Genomic DNA, 21916 nt, shown 5'->3' with positions numbered 1-21916 from the left:
CTATAAGCCTGTAAACACAGTGTCTTTTTGAGGGAGCTGGATTTATTTTTGGATGAGGATCATTCTACCCTTTCACTGACCCCTCCTGAGTGATTAGGAGGAAAGCGAAAGTGGTATTGCATGGTGGGAGGGTATTACTGCTTAAAGTTATCACCAGGCACCTATCTCCTCATTTGTCAAGATGTCAGGGACTACTACCTGACGTTTCACTCTGAGTGTGCCAGAGATCAGTAAGACCAGATACAGCTAGGTGGTCTCTGTCAGTGGAGGACTCAGGTCAGAGCTCAGGGATGCAGGAGCTACAATTTTTAAGTCCGGGGTACCAGAAGGAGTGGAGAAAAATAATGGCTGCAGAATTTCCAATTTTGATGAAAATTGGAAACCCACAGCTTCAAGAAGCTCAATGAACCCTAAGCAGAATAAACACAAAGAAAAACACGCCAAGGCACATCATAACCAAACTGCTAAAAACCAGAGGTAAAGAGAAAAGCTTAAAAGCAGGCAGAGATGAAAGATAAATCACAGAGGAATAAAAGCAGAAATGAAAGCAGACTACTTGTCAGAAATGAAATGTCCCAAAGGCAAGCAAGGAGGTGCATGCAGGGTTCTGTAAGCAGCCCTGAGCTGGCCAGGCTGTATCCACTAGACTTAAAATGGATTACTGCAAACAGTCCTCCCCAAGTCTCTATCACTTGTTGCCCTGTTCTCTTCAATCTCACAGGTTCCCTTTTGGAACTGTGGTTCTTGTGCCTCTTCTGTGCCCTAGGTAAATGATTCTGGTTTCATCCTGTGCTACTAGTTTATCTTACATAATGGATCTAACACTAACACATTAGCTTCTCTGATGAATACCCACTATTTATGGAGAGCCTATGTGTACAAGTACTTGCTGGACAGTTCAAATTAACTGCCATAAGAACTCTGAAAGACAGACCTTTAATTAGTATATATAAAGTACTTGAGTGTTTACTGCATACCAGATTTTGTCCTAAGCATTACCATGTCTTCCCTCGTTTAATTTTAACAGTATTAACTCTTATGAGGTGGGTTCTATTATCATCACTATTTTACAGGTGAGGACACTGAGGCAGAGAGAAGTGAAGTAACTTACCAAAGACACACAGCTAATAAATGGTGGAGCTTGGGACTGAACTCAGGCAGCCCACTCCAGAGCGTGTGTTGTTCTCCCAGGGATGCAGCTGTCTTTTTGGTAGCAAGTGAGAGATGCAATATGTTAAGATCATGGCTAAGCTGGGTAATTATGGCTAAGCCAGGAACAGAACCCATATCTGACTCCATGGCCTATCCTCCTTTCACCATGACACACTGTTTCTGACATTCTTCAGCATGTAATATGAATCTACTTCAACCCCTAATTGTCCCTTTAGGCTTTCATGTATTGGGTAATTTTTTTTAACATTCACTTGGAAGGAGGACAGGAGCCAGAATTCTTAACTAGATAAATGCCTTTATATCCTAGGTTCTAGATTCTCTCTCAACTAGAAATTATCTTTCTTTTCTCTGAGTAACAACACAAATAGCTAGCATATATTGAGAACTTTTTATGTGCCAGGTACTGTGCTAAATAACTTTACATAAATGATCTAACCTAACCCTCACAAAAATCCTATGAGTTACGTAACTTATTTATCATTTACATTTTGCAGGTGAGGAAAATGAGGCTTACAGAGAGTTTACTAACACTGTAAAGTCAATAGTGGAAGAGCTATGACTGGACCCTGAGCAGTCTAATGAGATAGCCCATGCGTTTCTTACTTTGGTTCCTTTTGGTTGGAACTGTAGCTTTTGCTGTTTCTCCACCTAAAATAATAATAGCTAGGGCTTACTGAGTATATCATGTCATTTATACTTTAAAACAACTCCATGAAGTAGGCATATGATCACATTTTTCAATAGAGTTAAGTTCAACTGAAGTTAAATGATTTACTCCCAAAGTGGTCTGGTTAAGATGTGAACCTGTCTCTTTAACTCAAAAACACATTTTCTCTACCATACATATCACTGTCCTTATAAATGTCATTCTTCTACCTGTTCCCTGCTACTAGCCTTTCCCTGCTCCTATCTACCCTCAAAATTATGTCCAGTTACTTTTCTAAAATGCCAATCTGATAGGTCAGTTCCCTGCTGAAGAATGACCAATGGCTCCCCAGTGTACACAAGAAGGGTAAACATTTTGTTATGGTGACGGAGGCCCTTTACAACCTGTCTTCAAGATACTTCCCAGCCTCATGTCCCACAACTCCATTTCACATGCCCCACCTCCTTAGAAAAACCTGTTTATGGGCATTCTCTAAGTAGGTGATATTATTCATAAGCCAGTAAGGTAAAATGATTAAGTACAATGAATGGGCTTTAGACTCAAGAGACATGGGTATGATCTTGGTTTTAACACTTACTAGCTTTAAGGCCTTCCTTGGGTAAACTTCCTTAACCTCTTTTTATCTTTGTTTCCTCTTTTAAAAAACTAATAATAGGGGCTTCACTGGTGGTGCAGTGGCTGAGAATCTGCCTGTCAATGCAGGGGACACGGGTTCGAGCCCTTGTCTGGGAAGATCCCACATGCCGCAGAGCAACTAGGCCCGTGAGCCACAATTACTGAGCCTGCGCGTCTGGAGCCTGTGCTCCCAACAAGAGAGGCCACGATAGTGAGAGGCCCGTGCACCGCGATGAGGAGTGGCCCCCCCTTGCCGCAACTAGAGAAAGCCCTCGCACAGAAACGAAGACCCAACACAGCCATGAATAGATAAATAAATAAATTTAAAAAAAAATTAAAAAACAAAAAACAAAAAACTAATAATAGTATTTTTTTGAGTATTGAAAGAGATGAGAATTGAATGAAACATACACATGGTGCTCAGCACATAACTAATAAAAGTTCAATAAGTATTGCCTATAATTATTATATATTCACTATTATATAATTATATAATTATTATGCCTGTTAAGTTCCTTCTATTTGTTCCTACTACCAGGAATATCTGTCTTCCACATACCCCCTTCGTAACCGCTCACTTATCTTTTATTCTCCCAAAGACCCTCTTCAAGTGTCAACTTTTCCAGGAAGCTTTCTCTGTCTGAGTGAGGTGCCATCTCAGAGTTTCCTCTACTTCTCTATATTATAGAATTTATCATACTACTATAAAATTTAGTTTATTTGTCTATCTCACCTGCTAGAAAGGGTCAGATGACAAATATCTTAGGAGGGCCACACAGTCTCTGTTATACTGCTCATGGCTCCCACTGTAGCACAAAGCAGCCAATTCAGACAATATGTTTAGACAATGCATAAACGGGTGGGTTGTATTCCAATAAAACTTTGTTTACAAAAATAGGCAGTGAGCCAACAGGGCCCACGGGCTGTAATTTTCCAAACTCACATGCTAGACTATAATCTAGCTGAGGGTAAGAGCTGGGTCTTTCTTCTTTGCACCCTTACCCACAAGTTGGCCCAATAAATTGTTACTGAATTTAATAAGTGGATAAGTAAATGAAAGTTACAAAAGGTCTAAATTGTGTTACTCCTCATAAACCTCTTTTCAAATTAACTCCTCCTCCACAGCACCTTTTTATTCCCACCTATCACGTCTGAAGGTAGTTAGTTGCTGATGTAGGTGTTGGCTCCTCTGTATCCTTCGGGCCCTGCAATGTGCTGGACGCATAGGAGGTACTCAATAAAATGAGTATTGGTAGAAGAAATGAATTAAACGTTCTTTCTGGTTTTGAGCATTAGAGAATAAAATAACTGTCTTGGACCAAGGGGGCTCCCTCCCCCTGCAACTCTGACTTAGACTGTCGCTGTGCTGGAATTCTACATAAATACTCCACAGAAATACTGGGTACTGGGTGCAGAGGGATCAGGCTGTGGGGAAGCAGTGGAGTGATCAGAATTTCTCAGGTGTCCTCAGCATCTGTGCTCATTATCATCTGCTGCAGTGCTGGGAACCAGAATGCTAAGTCTGGCAGCTGCCTTTTCCTCATCTGAATCTAAATAACTACCAACATGAAGATTAGTTTTCCGAACTTATTTTTCTTAATATGTATGTTAGGTTCTAGTGGGGCGCAGAAAAGAGAGTACAAAAAAGATTAATATCAGTGTCTGCTACTGAGTGGTTGTGTAGCTGCTCATAACAGACAAGATCCCTGATTGAAAATATAATTTTGCTTTGCTCTAAGATATCAGACTAAGAACTCTTTTCTAAATGTCCTTTTTATACTGCAGCTTGCCCGGTGCTCTACCAGTTCTCTACTAATACATTCTAAAAATACATCTAAGGAAGTCAACAAATAAACTTATAAAATACAATTTCAAACATATTCAGGATAAGGAAAACTAAGAGCTACACTAAGAGCTGTAATTCTTCTCATGGAACTACTAATATTGTGCTTTCTAGCCTCAATCTAATACAAACTTTGTAACCTTCATCTTCCACTCATGAGCATTTAAAAGAAAAAGTCAGTCTATTCTTTATTTTAGTAAGATACTCTTTGGACTACATACCTGTTTGGAAGATGATGACTGCCAAAGGTTGTACTTCCCCCAGGACCCACAAATAACCTCAGTCCTTCTTCTGCAATACACATTTACAATATTTGTTACAGGTACAATTATTAGATTATTGTCAAATAATATTCATATTATAATAAATTCACATTTTACATTTCAGTTTTGTTAAAGAAATAAAAACTTAAAAAAAGAACTACATACATGTTTTAAAGCAGGCAGTTTAAAAGATATCCTAATAGTTACTTCTTGTTAACTTTCTTAAAGCTGTTTTTCTTAAAGCCGAGTAAAGAAGACAGCTGTTCCTACAAATTTCCTCAAGTAGGGTTTAATTATTTCTCTTTACAACCAGTTACATAACGAAACTAAGTCCATTGTTAACTGCTCTCTATTCACACCAGCATGAATAATTATAACTTTCAAATTGGTGGCATGTAAATTTTCAGTTTCAGTGAAAATGCTAAGGAGGGAATGAGGCATTCTGTTACTCACTATCGCTTTAAGATCACCACCTAACCTTCCAAATTGCAACAGTGACTTGAGATACTTATGCCCAGTTATGACAAAGCAGATGTAGATATCTGTCATAAGGTATATAATCATGGCAGACATTGATGCATAGTTAAAAAATACAATAAAAGTTTTCTTTAAAATTGATATCTTTAAACTAAAGTTAATTCTTTTCCAAATTTAATATCCATTAACAAATGAACTAAAAAGTTATCTTCAGATTTTTATGGGTGTGAAATTTATTTTACAAATACCCAACACTCAGTATCATAATGTACTGACTCTTTACTGCTGACCACATTGATTATACAAACCCGGGTCACGGTCACGTACATCCATATATACTTAATGGTTATCTACACACCTTCTGCACTGGAATCTAGGCTGAAGTCTTGACTTTGTAATATTTTCTCCACAATATCATCTGCATCCACTCTGGTGTCATCAACTCGCTTCAGCTGAGATTCTACAGAATCTTGTTTCACTGGGCATCTTTGAAAATAATTTTTAAAAATTTCCTCCTTTTTTATTATGTTATGAAAAAAAAGTGTTTTTTTTTTTCTTTTTTCCATTTAAACTGAGACCAAAATGATACCTGTTGAGTGTTTCCGAAGCTGCATCTTCTTTATCAGCTGTATCAAGATTTGGTCCAGCTATCTTCTGCTCAATTTCATCACATGGCTCTAGAATACTTTCAATTCCTGTTGATGTACTTCCCACTGAGGTATTTCTCCTGTGGCAGAGCTCAGAGAAACTAGATGACCGGGAGTGGCAAGAGCTATATCCTGTGAGAGAAAATCACTCTGGATGTAACACTAGTATCAAACACACACTGCAGGGCTTCCCTGGTGGTGCAGTGGTTGAGAATCCGCCTGCCAATGCAGGGGACACGGGTTCGAGCCCTGGTCTGGAAAGATCCCACATGCCGCGGAGCAACTAGGCCCGTGAGCCACAAATACTGAGCCTGCGTGTCTGGAGATTGTGCTCCGCAACAAGAGAGGCCGCGATAGTGAGAGGCCCGCGCACCGCGATGAAGAGTGGCCCCCGCTCGCCGCAACTAGAGAAAGCCCTCACACAGAAACGAAGACCCAACACAGCCAAAAATAAATAAATAAATTTATTAAAAAAAAAAACAAAAAAACCCACACACTGCAACCAAACATTCTCCTCCCGCACCATAGCAATTCCAAGTCCCTTCAGAGCAATTCAACTTCACTCAGCCTCTACCTGATACTTTTGACTGCTGGCTTGCATAGCTTGATGTTCTAGAATGTCCACAGGCACCAAGTTCATCTGGAACAGAGGCACTCTTTGCTGAGAGATCTGCAATACGTCGTAACATAATGTTACTATTACTGTCAACAAGTCAATGGTCGATTTGTATTCTATGTATTTTAGAAACTAAGTTCATTATCAAGTTACAGAGTGAAAGAAATCCCTTTAAATCAGTACAATGTAAACAACTGTGCTGCAAGAAACACTGTGCAAAGAACTTAAATACCTCAGTTTACTGAAGTGCTATAGTACTTTTCATAAGATTTAATAGCATTCTACCTTAAACAAAACTATTTCAGTTTTTATATTTAGTATTTCTCTTATAAAAAGGAGTCAGATGGATTCTTATAAATTCTCACAAAATTGCCAGGTTTTTGGTTGGTTTTTGAGGAAATCTTGCTCCCCAAATCCATCACGACAGTAGACTAAAGAGCACTTTGTTAGTTTTGCTGGTGCTAGGCTATAATTTGGACAGATGTCTGTGGTTTACATCAACACAGCGTGTGATGTAGCACTGAGAATAAGGTTCTTCAGAAGTTGATTATAGTATTCAGTTTCAAAGTAAATGTACAAAAAAAGCAGTGTCAAAGCTATTTCTATTATTTTCCTAATAATGTGCATATTCCAGATGCCAATTATGTACTTCCAGAACTAGGCTTCTTCCACAGAATGCAGAACTGTGACCATTTTCATTAGGGTGAAATATTTGGAAACTAGAACTGTTTTTCACTTAGAGGCAAAAGGAAACCAACTGAGTAACACAGCAATTATAGCAGCAGTTCTATAAATGATATTGAACACAGATGGGCCAACAAATGCTGCCAAATAAGTAAGCTACTGGAGCGACCTGGCCCTTCTGCAAAGGGTTTCTCATTTCTGGACAGACTGTAAGGTACAAATCCAAACCAGCATCCCTAGCCCTGCTTGACAGGGGTCCTAAGCCCAAATGTTTGGCCACAGCAAATTCTGAACTAAAAGAGTTGGTTCATATCAAGAGTTATATACTTTACTCCTAGCATTGGCTCAGATCTTAATTCATCCATTTATTTACTGGTTTTCAAAATGTATTCATTCAATAAATATTTATTAAGCTCTTAACAGGTCAGGGCCCAATACTGTACAAGATATAGGGGTACAAAATAAATAAGATAAAATATATGCTTCACAGTTTAGAGTAGAAGCAGTTATAATACAACGTGGCAAGTACCAAAATACAAGCACCAAAAAGAAGCTATCAAGAGCTCCAAAGGACAAATGCATCGAACACTACTTGGTAATGAAGGAACGACTTCATAGAGGAGGTTAACTCCAGGTCTTTAACAATGCATAGGAATTTCTCAGCTAGCCTAGGCAGGGAAAAGCGTAGGGAAAAGCATGCCTTGTCCGTAGGAAAGCAAACAGTTTGGTAAAGTTGGCATATAGGGTAATGGTGTAGATGACGGAAGGAAAGAGAGAGACGAGCAGATGCCTGATAATGAAGGACCTTCTCCTATGGGTTTAAGGAAGGAAATAATTCAATGGCTTTAAGAAAGGGTGTGACTTGACCAGATTGACATTTTGGGAAGATCACTTTGGCAGCAGGATGAACAGGGGGTGAAGGAGGGAAGATTTTCATAATAATTCAGCTGCGAGATGTTGAGCAGGCACAAGTGACAGTACTTAATTACTAACTAGAAGTGTGTGCCAGGATAACTGCAACAGAAAATACAGGGGCAAGAGTTAGGAAGACGGCGTGCTGGGTATGTGGAATCTGAGACACCTGAGGACACCCATTCACTATTCATGGAATTTCTACTGTGTCCCTGGCCATCATGCTGTTGATACAAAGAAAAATTAAGACCTGATCACGAAGAACTTAGAAGCTTGCTGAGAAAAAAAAGATAAACAGATGGGTTTCAGTCTAATGTGACATAAAGTGGACCTTTCCAAAAAGCATTTGGAAATATGTGCCTGTGGTCAGGATGGAGGCCTGGAGGCAACACGAATTTGTAAATCAAACACATTAACTCATATTTACATGATCACATTTACATTTGTGTGATAGTTAAATCCCAGGTACAGATGCCATCACCCAGGGAGAGTGAGTGGAGGGAACCAAATCCTGGAGAGTATCGATATTTTAACAGGAAGGTGGAAGAAGATAAAGAAGCCTCTGAGAAGCTAGAGCAAAGAGGTGGGAGCCAAGGGAAGAGAAAGCTTCCAGAAAGAATACATGGCCAATTTATTCAGATGAGAGCAGAAAAAAATGCCCACAGGATTTGACAGTCGTGTTCTTGGAGACATCATCAAGAGAGGGCAGAATGCAGAAGCCAGACCACACGTGTTTAGGAATAAATGGGCAGTACATTCTTCCTAGAAGTTTGGTTATAACAAGTCTGAGAGAAAGAGCGCGGGGGATGGTGGGGGAAGGAGCGTGCGAGCCTATGGGAGAGCAGTAGATAGAGAAGGATGTAGGGCTAATGAGTGTTTGGTTTCCAACATGAGAAAGAATTCATAATATTTAAATACTGAAGACAAGGAGCTAATGGAAGAGTTAAAAGTACACAAAGGATTCACTGATCCCAAATCAGGAAATTTGAGAATCCTTATTATGCATAAGAAATCTTATCTTTGCAATCTGAAAAGTGGTGAAAATGTGAATCACATCACTACACCTTTCTTTTCATTCTTTCAAATAAGAAACCCGGTCACACGGCGTGGGAGAAAAAAGGAAGCTCATAAATGCTTTTTTCCCCAGCCAACTTGACATTCCCCCACCTGCTTTTAGCCCGGGGAGCAGCCTACGACCGGGTGTTTGCCTGGAGAAGTGGCCCCCGAGGTGTGGCCTGGCGCCCAGCAGCATCACCTGGGAACTTAGTCATGCAGTTTTCAGGCCCCAACCTAGATTTACTTAATCAAAAACTCTGGCTGCAGTGTCAGCAATCTATGGTTGAACAAGCCACCAGGTGATTCTGATGTGCACTAATGTTTGGGAACCAATGACAGAGGGTACGTGATTCATGGAAGAGAAGCACCACCTGAGAGGTGACTGGCAGAAGTTGCTGGGCATGTGGAACGGGAACAATCCTGTTGTGTCCTGTCGTTCTGTGGGGAGTAGAGGCATACAGTGGTGGGGGTGGGAGCGTCACTGCAACATTTAGCTTTTAATCGGTCAGAGGATAACACGCCCTTCAGACAAAATGAAGCATTGGCTTAAACAAAAATTGCATAATTGAAACTGCTGATAATTATTGGCCCATTTCAAGTCATATATACCCACAGAATTTTAAATCTGGGAGGGACGTTGGGAAACTTTTAGGGTAGTACTGTTTCTCACAAACTGAAAAACCAGTAAGCGACACATCCATACCTGCTATCCCAAGATGAATTTTGAGAGTCTCTCCACCTTTTCTATCTTCTTCCAGAGATTCAGATTCACCAGCAATTGGTATAGACATTGATGTAGAAGGAGGCCTGTAAATAAACATTTCTAAGGATCAGAACTTGATTTCTGGTGAATCTGAAAGTTCGAAATATTGTTAAGAGGTTGGTTGTGTAGTTACTACACAGCCTTAGTAAGGTGCCTGGTGATGTTGCCTCCTTGAGGATGAAAGTGACAAAAATCAACAAATAATGTATGAACATCCTCAAAACCTGAATAAAATTCACTGGGGAAAAACGGGTTTTTACACAACAAAAAAAGTGAGACCAGAAAGGGCACTGCTTCGGGAAAAGAGAGGAGGTATGTTCTCAGCAGTGTCGGTGGAGGGCGCTTCGTCAGCTCTACTCTCAGGCCAGGCAGGGATGTTTCTGTGAGATGGAGGTGGTGGCACAAGCCCCTTGGCAGCTGAGGCTGGAGGGGATACCTCATGCCTCCGGCTCCGGTGCCTAAGATCTCTTGTTGGCTCCGTTAACTTAAATTATCCATGATTTTATCTGTTTCCTTCTTCCCCGTAAACAGTCCGCCTGCCCCAGGGAGAGTCTATAAAGAGCCGCAGTTGTTTAGATTTGATATTTTGGGCTGGATTCTCTGGGAGTAGATGATGGATAGATTTTCACTGGCTCATTCAAGACTCCCATCTCCATGTAGAAGGTGTGAAGCAGGGAGGGGCAAGATTGAGTTCTAAGAACTTTTTTTTTTTAAGAGAACATCCTTAATCTTTTGAGTTGGTTACTGAGAGGAAAATCACATCTTCCTAGAGACTATCCCTTGGTCACCTGAAATAAAATAGGAAGGCGGTTGAAGGGGGATCATGAAGTTGATCCATTTATGTGGCAATTCTTAAAATCTTACTGTATTAGTTCAATTCAGGCTATTCAGGTCCTTGGGAACATAGACATTTAAGACTGCCATTAAACCTATTTAATTGATAGATTATTCCTATCCCAGGGTCTCCTAAATTTCAAAACTGCATATCCTATTGGGATATGCAGGCTATTTATCCTGCAAGTTTTTGTCCAACTAAACTCATACTCTTTCCCCAAATCTGTTTTCTTCCTATATTCCCCTTCTCTGCGAATGCCATTATAATCCAAAAGTCACCAAAATTAGAATCCTAGATATTGCCTCTGTCTCCACACAAAAACTATTAGAACAAATAAATGAATTCAAAGGTAGCAGGATACAAGATTAATATACAGAAATCAGTTGCATTTCTTTACACTAACAATGAAATATAGGAAAGAGAAAGTGAAAAAAACAATCCCGTTTAAAACTGGGTAAAAAGAAAAACAAAAAAAAACAACCCTAGGAATAAATTTAACCAAAGAGGTGAACAACTTATATGCTGAAAACTATAAACATTGATAAAGGAAACTGAAGATGATTCAAAGAAATGGAAAGACATCCCATGCCCTTGGATTGGAAGAATATTGTTAAGATGGCCATACTACCCAAAGTGATCTATAGATTTAAAGCAATCCCTATCAAAATACCCATGACATTTTCTTTTTTTTTAACGGATTTTTAAAAAATTAATTTTTTTGAATTTTATTTTATTTATTTTATACAGTAGGTTCTTATTAGCTATCTATTTTATACATGTTAGTGTATATATGTCAATCCCAATCTCCCAATTCATCCCACCACCACCCACCCTGCTTTCCCCGCTTGGTGTCCATGTTTGTTCTCTACATCTGTGTCTCTATTTCTGCCTTGCAAACCAGTTCATCTGTGACATTTTTCTAGATTCCACATATATGCATTAATATATGTTTTTCTCTTTCTGACTTACTTCACTCTGTATGACAGTCTCTAGGTCCATCCATGTCTCTACAAATGACCCAATTTCGTTCCTTTTTATGGCTGAGTAATATTCCACTGTACATATGTACCACATCTTCTTTATCCATTCGTCTGTTGATGGGCATTTAGTTTGCTTCCATGACCTGGCTATTGCAAATAGTGCTGCAATGAACATTGGGGTGCATGTGTCTTTTTGAATAATGATTTTCTGTGGGTATATGCCCAGTAGTGGGATTGCTGGGTCGTATGGCAGTTCTATTTTTAGTTTTTTAAGGAACCTCCATACTGTTCCCCATAGTGGCTGTATCAATTTACATTCCCACCAACAGTGCAAGAGGGTTCCCTTTTCTGCATTGGGTCTTCGTTGCTGTGCACAGGCTTTCTCTAGTTGTGGTGAGCAGGGGCTACTCTTCGTTGCGGTGTGCAGGCTTCTCATTGCGGTGGCTTCTCTTGTTGCAGAGCATGGGCTCTAGGTGCGTGGGCTTCAGTAGTTGTGGCACATGGGCTCAGTAGTTGTGGCTCACAGGCTCTAGAGCACAGGCTCAGTGGTTGTGCTGCATGGGCTTAGTTGCTCCGCAGCATGTGGGATATTCCTGGACCAGGGTTAGAACCCGTGTCCTCTGCATTGGCAAGCAGATTCTTAACCATTGCACCGCCAGGGAAGTCCCACCCATGACATTTTCCACAGAACTAGAACAAATGCTTCTAAAATTTATATGGAACCACAAAGACCCAGAATTGCCAAAGTGATCCTGTGAAAAAAGAACAAAGGTGGAGGCATAACCCTTCCAGACTTCAGACTATACTACAAAGCTACAGTAATCAAAACAGTGTGGTACTGGCACAAAAACAGATATACAGATTTAATGGAACAGAATGGAGAGCCCAGAAATAAACCCACACACTTATAGTCAATTAACCTGACAAAGGAGACAACAATATATGATGGAAAAATGGCAGTCCCTTCAACAAGTGGTGTTGGGAAAGCTGGACAGCTACATGTAATCAATGAAATTAGAATACTGCCTCACACCATATACAAAAATAAACTCAAAATGGTTTAAAGACCTAAATATAAGACATGATGCCATAAAACTCCTAGAAGAGAACATAGGCAAAACATTCTCCGACATAATAAGCACCCCAAAGTTCACAGCAGCACTATTCACAATAGCCAAGACATGGGAACAACCCAAGTGCCCATCAACAGATGACTGGCTTAAGAAGATGTGGTGTACATATATATATATATATATATATATATATATATATATATATATATATATATATATATATAAAATAGAATATTACTCAGCCATAAAAAAATGAAATATTGCCATATGCAGCAACATGGATGAACCTGGAGAATATTACACTTAGTGAAGTAAGTCAGACAAAGACAAACATTATATCATTTAAATGTGGAGTCAAAAAAATAATACAATGAATCTATATATAAAACAGAAAGAGACTCACAGACATAGAAAACAAACTTATGGTTACCAAAGGGGAAAGGGAGGGATAAATTAGGAGTATGGGATTAACAGACACAAACTACTATACATTAAATAGATAAGCATCAAGAATTTACTGTATAGCACAGGGAATTATATACAATATCTAATAATAACCTATAATGGAAAATAATATGAAAAAATATACATAACTGAAGCACTCTGCTGTATACCTGAAACTAACACAATATTGTAAATCAATTATACTTCGATTAAAAAAAAAAAAAAAAGGAGTTCCCTAGTGGCCTAGTGGTTAGGATTTCACGCTTTCACTTCCATGGCCCTGCAAGCCGCACGGCGTGGACCACAAAAAGAAAAAAAAAAAAAAGTCACCAAAACTAGAATTCTAGATATTGCCTCTGTCTCCTTCATATTCACTTTTCTTCATATCCAATCAATTTCCACACCCCACAGATTCTCTCTTAACATTTTTCCTATTCATGATCTCTTCTCTGCCTCCACCAATTAATTGAGTTTGGCCTCTGTACCTGGATGAGTGCAAGAGTCTCCTAGCTAGTCTGCCTACCTCTATTCCATGCTACTCTTACTGTGGTCTTTCTGAAATGTGCATATGAACATGTTACTGTCTGATTTAAAACACTTCAATAGTAGGGGACCTTCAAGATGGCAGAGGAGTAAGACATGGAGATCACCTTCCTCCCCACAAATACATCTACATGTGGAACAACTCCTACAGAACACCTACTGAACGCTGGCAGAAGACCTCAGACTTCCCCAAAGGCAAGAAATTCCCCACATACCTAGGTAGGGCAAAAGAAAAAAGAAAAAACAGAGACAAAAGAATAGGGATGGGACCTGCACCTCTGGGAGGGAGCTGTGAAGGAGGAAAAGTTTCCACACACTAGGAAGCCCCTTCACTGACGGGGACGGGAGGTGGGTGGGGGGGAAGCTTCGGAGCCATGGAGGAGAGTGCAGCAACAGGGGTGTGGAGGGCAAAGCAGAGAGATTCCCCCACAGAGGATCGGTGCTGACCAGCACTCACCAGCCTGAGAGGCTTGTCTGCTCACCCGCCAGGGTGGGGGCTGGGAGCTGAGGCTCAGGCTTCAGAGGTCAGATCCCAGGGAGAGGACTGAGGTTGGCTGCGTGAACACAGCCTGAAGGGGTTAGTGCACCACAGCTAGCCAGGAGGGAGTCCGGGAAAAAGTCTGGACCTGCAGAAGAGGCAAGAGACCATTGTTTCAGGGGGCACGAGGAGAGGGGATTCCTTCCCTGTCTGCCCACAGAAGGCAGAGCACCGCCTAAACGAGCTCCAGAGATGGGCGTGAGCCACGGCTATCAGCTCGGACACCAGACAAGCATGAAATGCTAATGCTGCTGCTGCAGCCACCAAGAAGCCTGTGTGCAAGCGCAGGTCACTATCCACACTCCCCCGGGAGCCTGTGCAACACGCCACTGCCAGGAACCTGTGATCCAGGGACAAGTTCCCTGGGAGAACACAAGGTGCACCTCAGGCTGTTGAAACATCACGCAGGCCTCTGCCTCCACAAGCTCGCCCCGCATTCCAATTATAACTACCTTACGCCTCCCTCCCCCCAGCACGAGTGAGCCAGAGCTCCCTAATCAGCGGCTCCTTTAACCCCATCCTGTCTGGGCTGGAACAGATGCCCGAGGGCAGCCTACACACAGAGGTGGGGCCAAGACCAAAGCTGAACCCCAGGAGCTGTTCGAACAAAGAAGAGAAAGGGAAATCTCCCCCAGCAGCCTCAGGAGCAGCAGATTAAACCCCCACAATAAACTTGATGCACCCTGCATCAAACCTGAATAGACAATGAATCATCCCAAAATTGAGGCAGTGGACTTTGGGAGCAACTGTAGACTTGGGGTCTGCTGTCTGCGACTGATTTTTATGTTTATCTTAGTATAGTCTTTAGTGCTTGTTATCATGGGTGGATTTGTTTATTGGTTTGGTTGCTCTTTCTTTTTTTCATTATTATTATTTTTAAAATATTTTTATTTTAATAATTTTCTTTTCTTTCTTTTTTTCTTCCTTTCTTCTGAGGCGTGTGGCTGACAGGGTCTTGGTGCTCCGCCTTGGTGTCAGGCCTGAGCCTCTAACGTGGGAGAGCCAAGTTCAGGACATTGGATCACCAGAGACCTCCCGGCCCCATGTAATACCAATCGGTGAGAGCTCTCCCAGAGATCTCTGTCTCAGCACTAAGACCCAGCTCCACCCAACGGCCAGCACGTTCCAGTGCTGGATGTCCCATGCAAATCAACTAGCAAGACAGGAACACAACCCCACCCATTAGCAGAGAGGCGGCCTAAAATCATACTAAGTTCACAGACATCCCAAAACACACCACCAGATGTGGCCTGCCTACCAGAAAGACAAGATACAGCCCCACCTACCAGAACACAGGCACCAGTCCCCTCCACCAGGAAGCTTACACAACCCACTGAATCAACCTCACCCATTATGGGCAGACACCAAAAACAAAAGGAACTACGAACCTGCAGCCTGTGAAAAGAAGACCCCAAACACAGTAAGGTAAACAAAATGAGAAGACAGAGAAATATGCAGCAGATGAAGGAGCAAGGTAAAAACCCAACAGACCAAACAAATGAAGAGGAAATAGGCAGTGTACCTGAAAAAGAATTCAGAGTAATGATAGTAAAGATAATCCAAAATCTTGGGAATAGAATGGAGAAAACACCAGAAACATTTAACAAGGACCTAGAAGAACTAAAGAGCAAACAAACAGTGATGAACAATGCAATAAATGAAATTAAAAATTCACTAGAAGGAATCAACAGCGGAATAACTGAGGCAGAAGAACAGATAAGTGACCTGGAAGATAAAATAGTGGAAATAACTACCGCACAGCAGAATAAAGAAAAAAGAATGAAAAGAACTGAGGACACTCTCAGAGGTCACTGGGACAACATTAAATGCACCAACATTTGAATTATAGGCGTCCCAGAAGAACAAGAGAAAAAGAAAGGGTCTGAGCAACTATTTGAAGAGATTATAGTTGAAAATTTCCCTAACATAGGAAAGGAAACCATCAGTCAAGTCCAGGAAGTGCAGAGAGTCCCATACACGATAACTGCAAGGAGAAACATGCCAAGACATATAATAATCAAACTATCAAAAATTAAATACAAAGAAAAAATATTAAAAGCAGCAAGGGAGGGGCTTCCCTGGTGGCGCAGTGGTTGAGAATCTGCCTGCCAATGCAGGGGACACGGGTTCGAGCCCTGGTCTGGGAAGATCCCACATGCCACGGAGCGACTAGGCCGTGAGCCACAATTGCTGAGCCTGCGCGTCTGGAGCCTGTGCTCCGTCCGCAACAAGAGAGGCCGTGATAGTGAGAGGCCCGCGCACCGCGATGAAGAGTGGCCCCCACTTGCCGCAACTAGAGAAAGCCCTCGCACAGAAACGAAGACCCAACACAGTCATAAATAAATAAATAAATAAATAAATAAAATTAAAAAAAAAAAAAAAGCAGCAAGGGAAAAGCAACAAATAACATACAAGGGAATCCCCATAAGGTTAACAGCTGATCTTTCAGCAGAAACTCTGCAAGCCAGCAGGGAGTGGCAGGACACATTTAAAGTGATGAAAGGGCACTATGGAGAACAGTATGGAGGTTCCTTAAAAAACGAACAATAAAACTACCATACGACCCAGCAATCCCACTACTGGGCATATACCCTGAGAAAATCATAATTCAAAAAGAGTCATGTACCACAATGTTCATTGCAGCTCTATTTACAATAGTCAGGACATGGAAGCAACCTAAGTGTCCATCAACAGATGAATGGATGAAGAAGATGTGGCACATATATACAATGGAATATTACTCAGCCATAAAAAGAAATGAAATTGAGTTATTTGTAGTGAGGTGGATGGACCTAGAGACTGTCATAGAGAGTGAAGTAAGTCAGAAAGAGGAAAACAAATACCGAATGCTAACACATATATATGGAATCTACAAAAAAAAAAAAAGGGTTCTGAAGAACCTAGGGGCAGGACAGGAATAAAGACGTAGACTTAGAGAATGGACCTGAGGACATGGGGAAGGGGAAGGGGAAGCTGGGACGAAGTGAGAGAGTGGCATGGACATATATACACTACCAAATGTAAAACAGATAGCTACTGGGAAGCAGCCACATAGTACAGGGAGATCAGCTCGGTGCTTTGTGTCCACCTAGAGGGATGCAATAGGGAGGGTGGGAGGGAGATGTAAGAGGGAGGGGATATGGGGATATATGTATATGTATAGCTGATTCACTTTGTTATATAGCAGAAACTAACACACCATTGTAAAGCAATTATACTCCAATAAAGATGTTAAAAAAATAAAATAAAGTGATAAAACCAAGATTACTCTACCCAGCAAGGATCTCATTCAGATTCGACGGAGAAATTAAAACCTTTACAGACAAGCAAAAGCTAAGAGAATTCAGCACCACCAAACCAGCTTTCCAACAAATGCTAAAGGAACTTCTCTAGGCAGGAAACACAAGAGAAGGAAAATACCTACAATAACAAACCTAAAACAATTAAGAAATGGATATAGGAACATACATATTGATAACTAACTTAAATGTAAATGGATTAAATCCTCCAACCAAAGACACAGGCTTGCTGAATGGATACAAAAACAAGACCCATATATATGCTGTCTAAAAGAGACCCACTTCAGACCTAGGGACACATACAGACTGAAAGTGAGGGGATGGAAAAAGATATTCTATGCAAATGGAAATCAAAAGAAAGCTGGAGGAGCAATTCTCATATCAAACAAAATAGACTTTAAAATAAAGACTATTACAAGAGACAAAGTAGAACACTACATAATGATCAAGGGATCAATCCAAGAAGAAGATATAACAATTGTAAATATTTATGCACCCAATATAGGAGCACCTCAATACAGAAGGCAAATGCTAACAGCCATAAAAGGGGAAACCGACAGTAACATAATAATAGTGGAAACTTTAACACCCCAATATCATCAATGGACAGAACATCAAAATGAAAATAAATAAGGAAACACAAGCTTTAAATGACACATTAAACAAGATGGACTTCATTGATATTTATAGGACATTCCATCCAAAAACAACAGAATACACTTTCTTCTCAAGTGCTCATGAACATCCTCCAGGACAGATTAAATCCTGGGTCACAAATCAACCCTCGGTAAATTTAAGAAAACTGAAATCATATCAAGTATCTTTTCCAACCACAACACTATGAGACTAGAGACTAGATATCAATTACAAGAAAAAAAAGTGTAAAATATTACAAACACATCGAGGCTAAATAATATGCTACCAAATAACCAAGAGATTACGGAAGAAATCAGAGGAAACCAAAAAATACCTAGAAACAAATGACAATGAAAACACGACAACCCAAAACCTATGGGATGCAGCAAAAGCAGTCCTAAGAGGGAAATTAAGAGCAAAACAATCCTACTTCAAGAAACAACAAAAATCTCAAATAAACAACCTAACCTTACACCTAAAGCAATTAGAGAAAGAAGAACAAGAAAACTCCAATGTTAGCAGAAGGAAAGAAATCATAAAGATCAGATGAGAAATAAATGAAAAAGAAATGAAGGAAACAATAGCAAAGATCAATAAAACTAAAAGCTTGTTCTTTGAGAAGATAAACAAAAATAATAAACCATTAGCCAGACTCATCAAGAAAAAACGGGAGAAGACTCAAATCAATAGAACTAGAAATGAAAAAGAAGAAGTAACAACTCACACTGCAGAAATACAAAGGATCATGAGAGATTACTACAAGCAACTCTATGCCAATAAAATGGACAACCTGGAAGAAATGGACAAATTCTTAGAAAAGTACAAACTTCCGAGACTGAACCAGGAAGAAATAGAAAATATTAACAGACCAATCACAAGCACTGAAATTGAGACTGTGATTAAAAATCTTCCAGGAAACAAAAGCCCAGGACCAGATGGCTTCACAGGCGAATTCTATGAAACACTTAGAGAAGAGCTAACACCTATCCTTCTCAAACTCTTCCAAAATACAGCAGAGGGAGGAACAGTCCCAAACTCACTCTATGAGACCACGATCACCCTGATACCAAAACCAGACAAAGATGTCACAAAGAAAGAAAACTCCAGGCCAATATCACTGATGAACATAGATGCAAAAATCCTCAACAAAATACTAGCAAACAGAATCCAACAGCACATTAAAAGGATCATACCCCATGATCAAGTGGGGTTTATCCCAGGAATGCAAGAATTCTTCAATATATGCAGAGCAATCAATACACCATATTAACAAACTGAAGGATAAAAAACATATGATAATCTCAATTGATTCAGGAAAAGCTTTTGACAAAATTCAACACCCATTTATAATAAAAACTCTCCAGAAAGTAGGCATAGAGGGAACCTACCTCAACAAAATAAAGGCCATATATGACAAACCCACAGCCAACATTGTTCTCAATGGTGAAAAACTGAAACCATTTCATCTAAGATCAGAAACAAGACAAGGCTGCCCACTCTCACCCCTATTATTCAACATAGTTTTGGAAGTTTTGGCCATACCAATCAGAGAAGAAAAAGAAATAAAAGGAATCCAAATCGGAAAATAAGAAGTAAAACTGTCCCTGTTTGCAGATGACATAATACTATACATAGAGAATGCTGAAGATGATACCAGAAAACTACTAGAGTTAATCAATGAATTTGGTAAAGTAGCAGGATACAAAATTAATGCAAAGAAATCTCTTGCATTTCTATACATGAATGATGAAAAATCTGAAAGAGAAATTAAGGAAACACTCCCATTTACCGTTACAACAAAAAGAATAAAATACCTAGCAATAAACCTAAGGAGACAAAAGACCTGCATGTAGAAAACTATAAGATACTGATGAAAGAAATTAAAGATGATACAAACAGATGGAGAGATATACCATGTTCCTGGATTGGAAGAATAAACATTGTGAAAAACACTATACTACCCAAAGCAATCTACAGATTCAATGCAATCCCTATCAAATTACCAATGGCATTTTTCGTGAACTAGAACAAAAAATTGCACAATTTGTATGGAAATACTAAGGACCCCAAATAGCCAAAGCAATCCTGAGAAAGAAAAACGGAGCTGGAGGAATCAGGTTCCCTGATTTCAGACTATACTACAAAGCTAGAGTAATCAAGACAGTATGGTACTGGCACAAAAACAGAAATATAGATCAGTGGAACAGAATAGAAAGCCCAGAGATAAACCCACGCACATATGGTCACCTTATCTTTGATAAAGGAGGCAAGAATATACAATGGAGAAAAGACAACCTCTTCAATAAGTGGTGATGGGAAAACTGGACAGCTAAATGTAAAAGAATGAAATTAGAACACTCCCTAACACCATATACAAAAATAAACTCAAAATGGATGAAAGACCTAAATGTAAGGCCAGACACTAGAAAACTCTTAGAGGAAAACATCGGCAGAACACTCTATGACATAAATCACAGAAAGATCCTTTTTGACCCACCTCCTAGAGTAATGGAAATAAAAACAAAAATAAACAACTGGGACCTAATACAACTTAAAAGCTTTTGCACAGCAAAGGAAAACATAAACAAGACGAAAAGACAACCCTCAGAATGGGAGAAAATATTTGTAAACGAAGCAACTGATAAAGGATTAATCTCCATAATATACAAGCAGCTTATGCAGCTCAATATCAAAAAAACAAATAACCCAATCCAAAAATGGGCAGAAGACCTAAATAGACATTTCTCCAAAGAAGATATACAGATTGCAAACAAACACATGAAAGGATGCTCAACATCACTAATCGTTAGAGAAATGCTAATGAAAACCACAATGAGGTATCACCTCACACCAATCAGAATGGCCATCATCAAAAAATCTACAAACAATAAATGCTGTAGAGGGTGTGGAGGAAAGGGAACCCTCTTGCACTGTTGGTGGGAATGTAAATTGATACAGCCACTATGGAGAAGAGTAGGGAGGTTCCTTAAAAAACTAAAAATAGAACTACCATATGACCCAGCAATCCCACTAGTGGGCATATACCCTGAGAAAACCATAATTCAAAAAGAGTCATGTACCACAAGGTTCACTGCAGCACTATTTACAATAGCCAGGACATGGGAGCAACCCAAGTGTCCATCGACAGATGAATGGATAAAGATGTGGCACATATACACAATGGAATATTACTCAGCCATAAAAAGGAACGAAACTGAACTACTTGTAGTGAGGTGGATGGACCTAGAGTCTGTCATACAGAGTGAAGTAAGTCAGAAAGAGAAAAACAAATACCGAATGCTAGCACATATATATGGAGTCTAAAAAAAAAAAGGTTCTGATGAACCTAGGGGCAGGACAGGTATAAAGATGCAGACTTAGAGAGTGGACCTGAGGATACAGGGAGGGGGAAGGGTAAGCTGGGACGAAGTGAGAGTGTAGCACTGACATATATACACTACCAAATGTAAAACAGATAGCTAGTGGGAAGCAGCCGCATAGCACAGGGAGATCAGCTCGGTGCTTTGTGACTACGTAGAGGGGTGGGATAGGGAGGGTGGGAGGGAAACACAAGAGGTAGGGGATATGGGGATATATGTATACATATAGCTGATTTACTTTGTTATACAGCAGAAACTAACACAACAGTGTAAAGCAATTATACTCCAATAAAGATGTCAAAAAACAAAGAAACAAACAAACAGAAAAATGCTTCAGTAGCTTCCTATGGGATAAAGCTCAAACTCCTCAGAATGGCAATACGAGGCCCTTTGCAGTCTGGCCTAGACCTACCTCTTCAATTACCAAAATGCATATTTTTAAACAATGTCAAACAGCTTGGTGAAAAAACCT

General features: G+C 40.0%; 1 protein-coding gene across 3 annotated transcripts in view; it reads right to left on the bottom strand.

Moving 5' to 3' along the window:
• Nucleotides 1–21916, bottom strand: part of FAM102B (family with sequence similarity 102 member B) — a 106713-nt gene that overhangs the window by 5552 nt on the left and 79245 nt on the right. Inside the window, exons 6-11 of one of the 3 annotated variants that reach the window (XM_036866944.1) lie at nt 9657–9760; nt 6260–6355; nt 5628–5817; nt 5397–5524; nt 4520–4589; nt 1112–1203 (exon numbers count right to left, since the gene is read on the bottom strand). In XM_036866944.1, the coding sequence (XP_036722839.1) occupies nt 1125–1203; nt 4520–4589; nt 5397–5524; nt 5628–5817; nt 6260–6355; nt 9657–9760 (667 nt within the window). In that variant the 3' untranslated portion in view covers nt 1112–1124. The remainder of the gene's footprint in view (nt 1–1111; nt 1204–4519; nt 4590–5396; nt 5525–5627; nt 5818–6259; nt 6356–9656; nt 9761–21916) is intronic. The other 2 variants (XM_036866961.1, XM_036866954.1) reach the window with 2 other exon arrangements.

This window comes from Balaenoptera musculus, chromosome 1 (genome assembly GCF_009873245.2).
Source record: "Balaenoptera musculus isolate JJ_BM4_2016_0621 chromosome 1, mBalMus1.pri.v3, whole genome shotgun sequence".
NCBI lineage: Eukaryota > Metazoa > Chordata > Mammalia > Artiodactyla > Balaenopteridae > Balaenoptera > Balaenoptera musculus.
The sequence above is the reverse complement of the archived record's forward strand: the minus strand, read 5'-3'. Positions and strand labels throughout refer to the sequence as shown.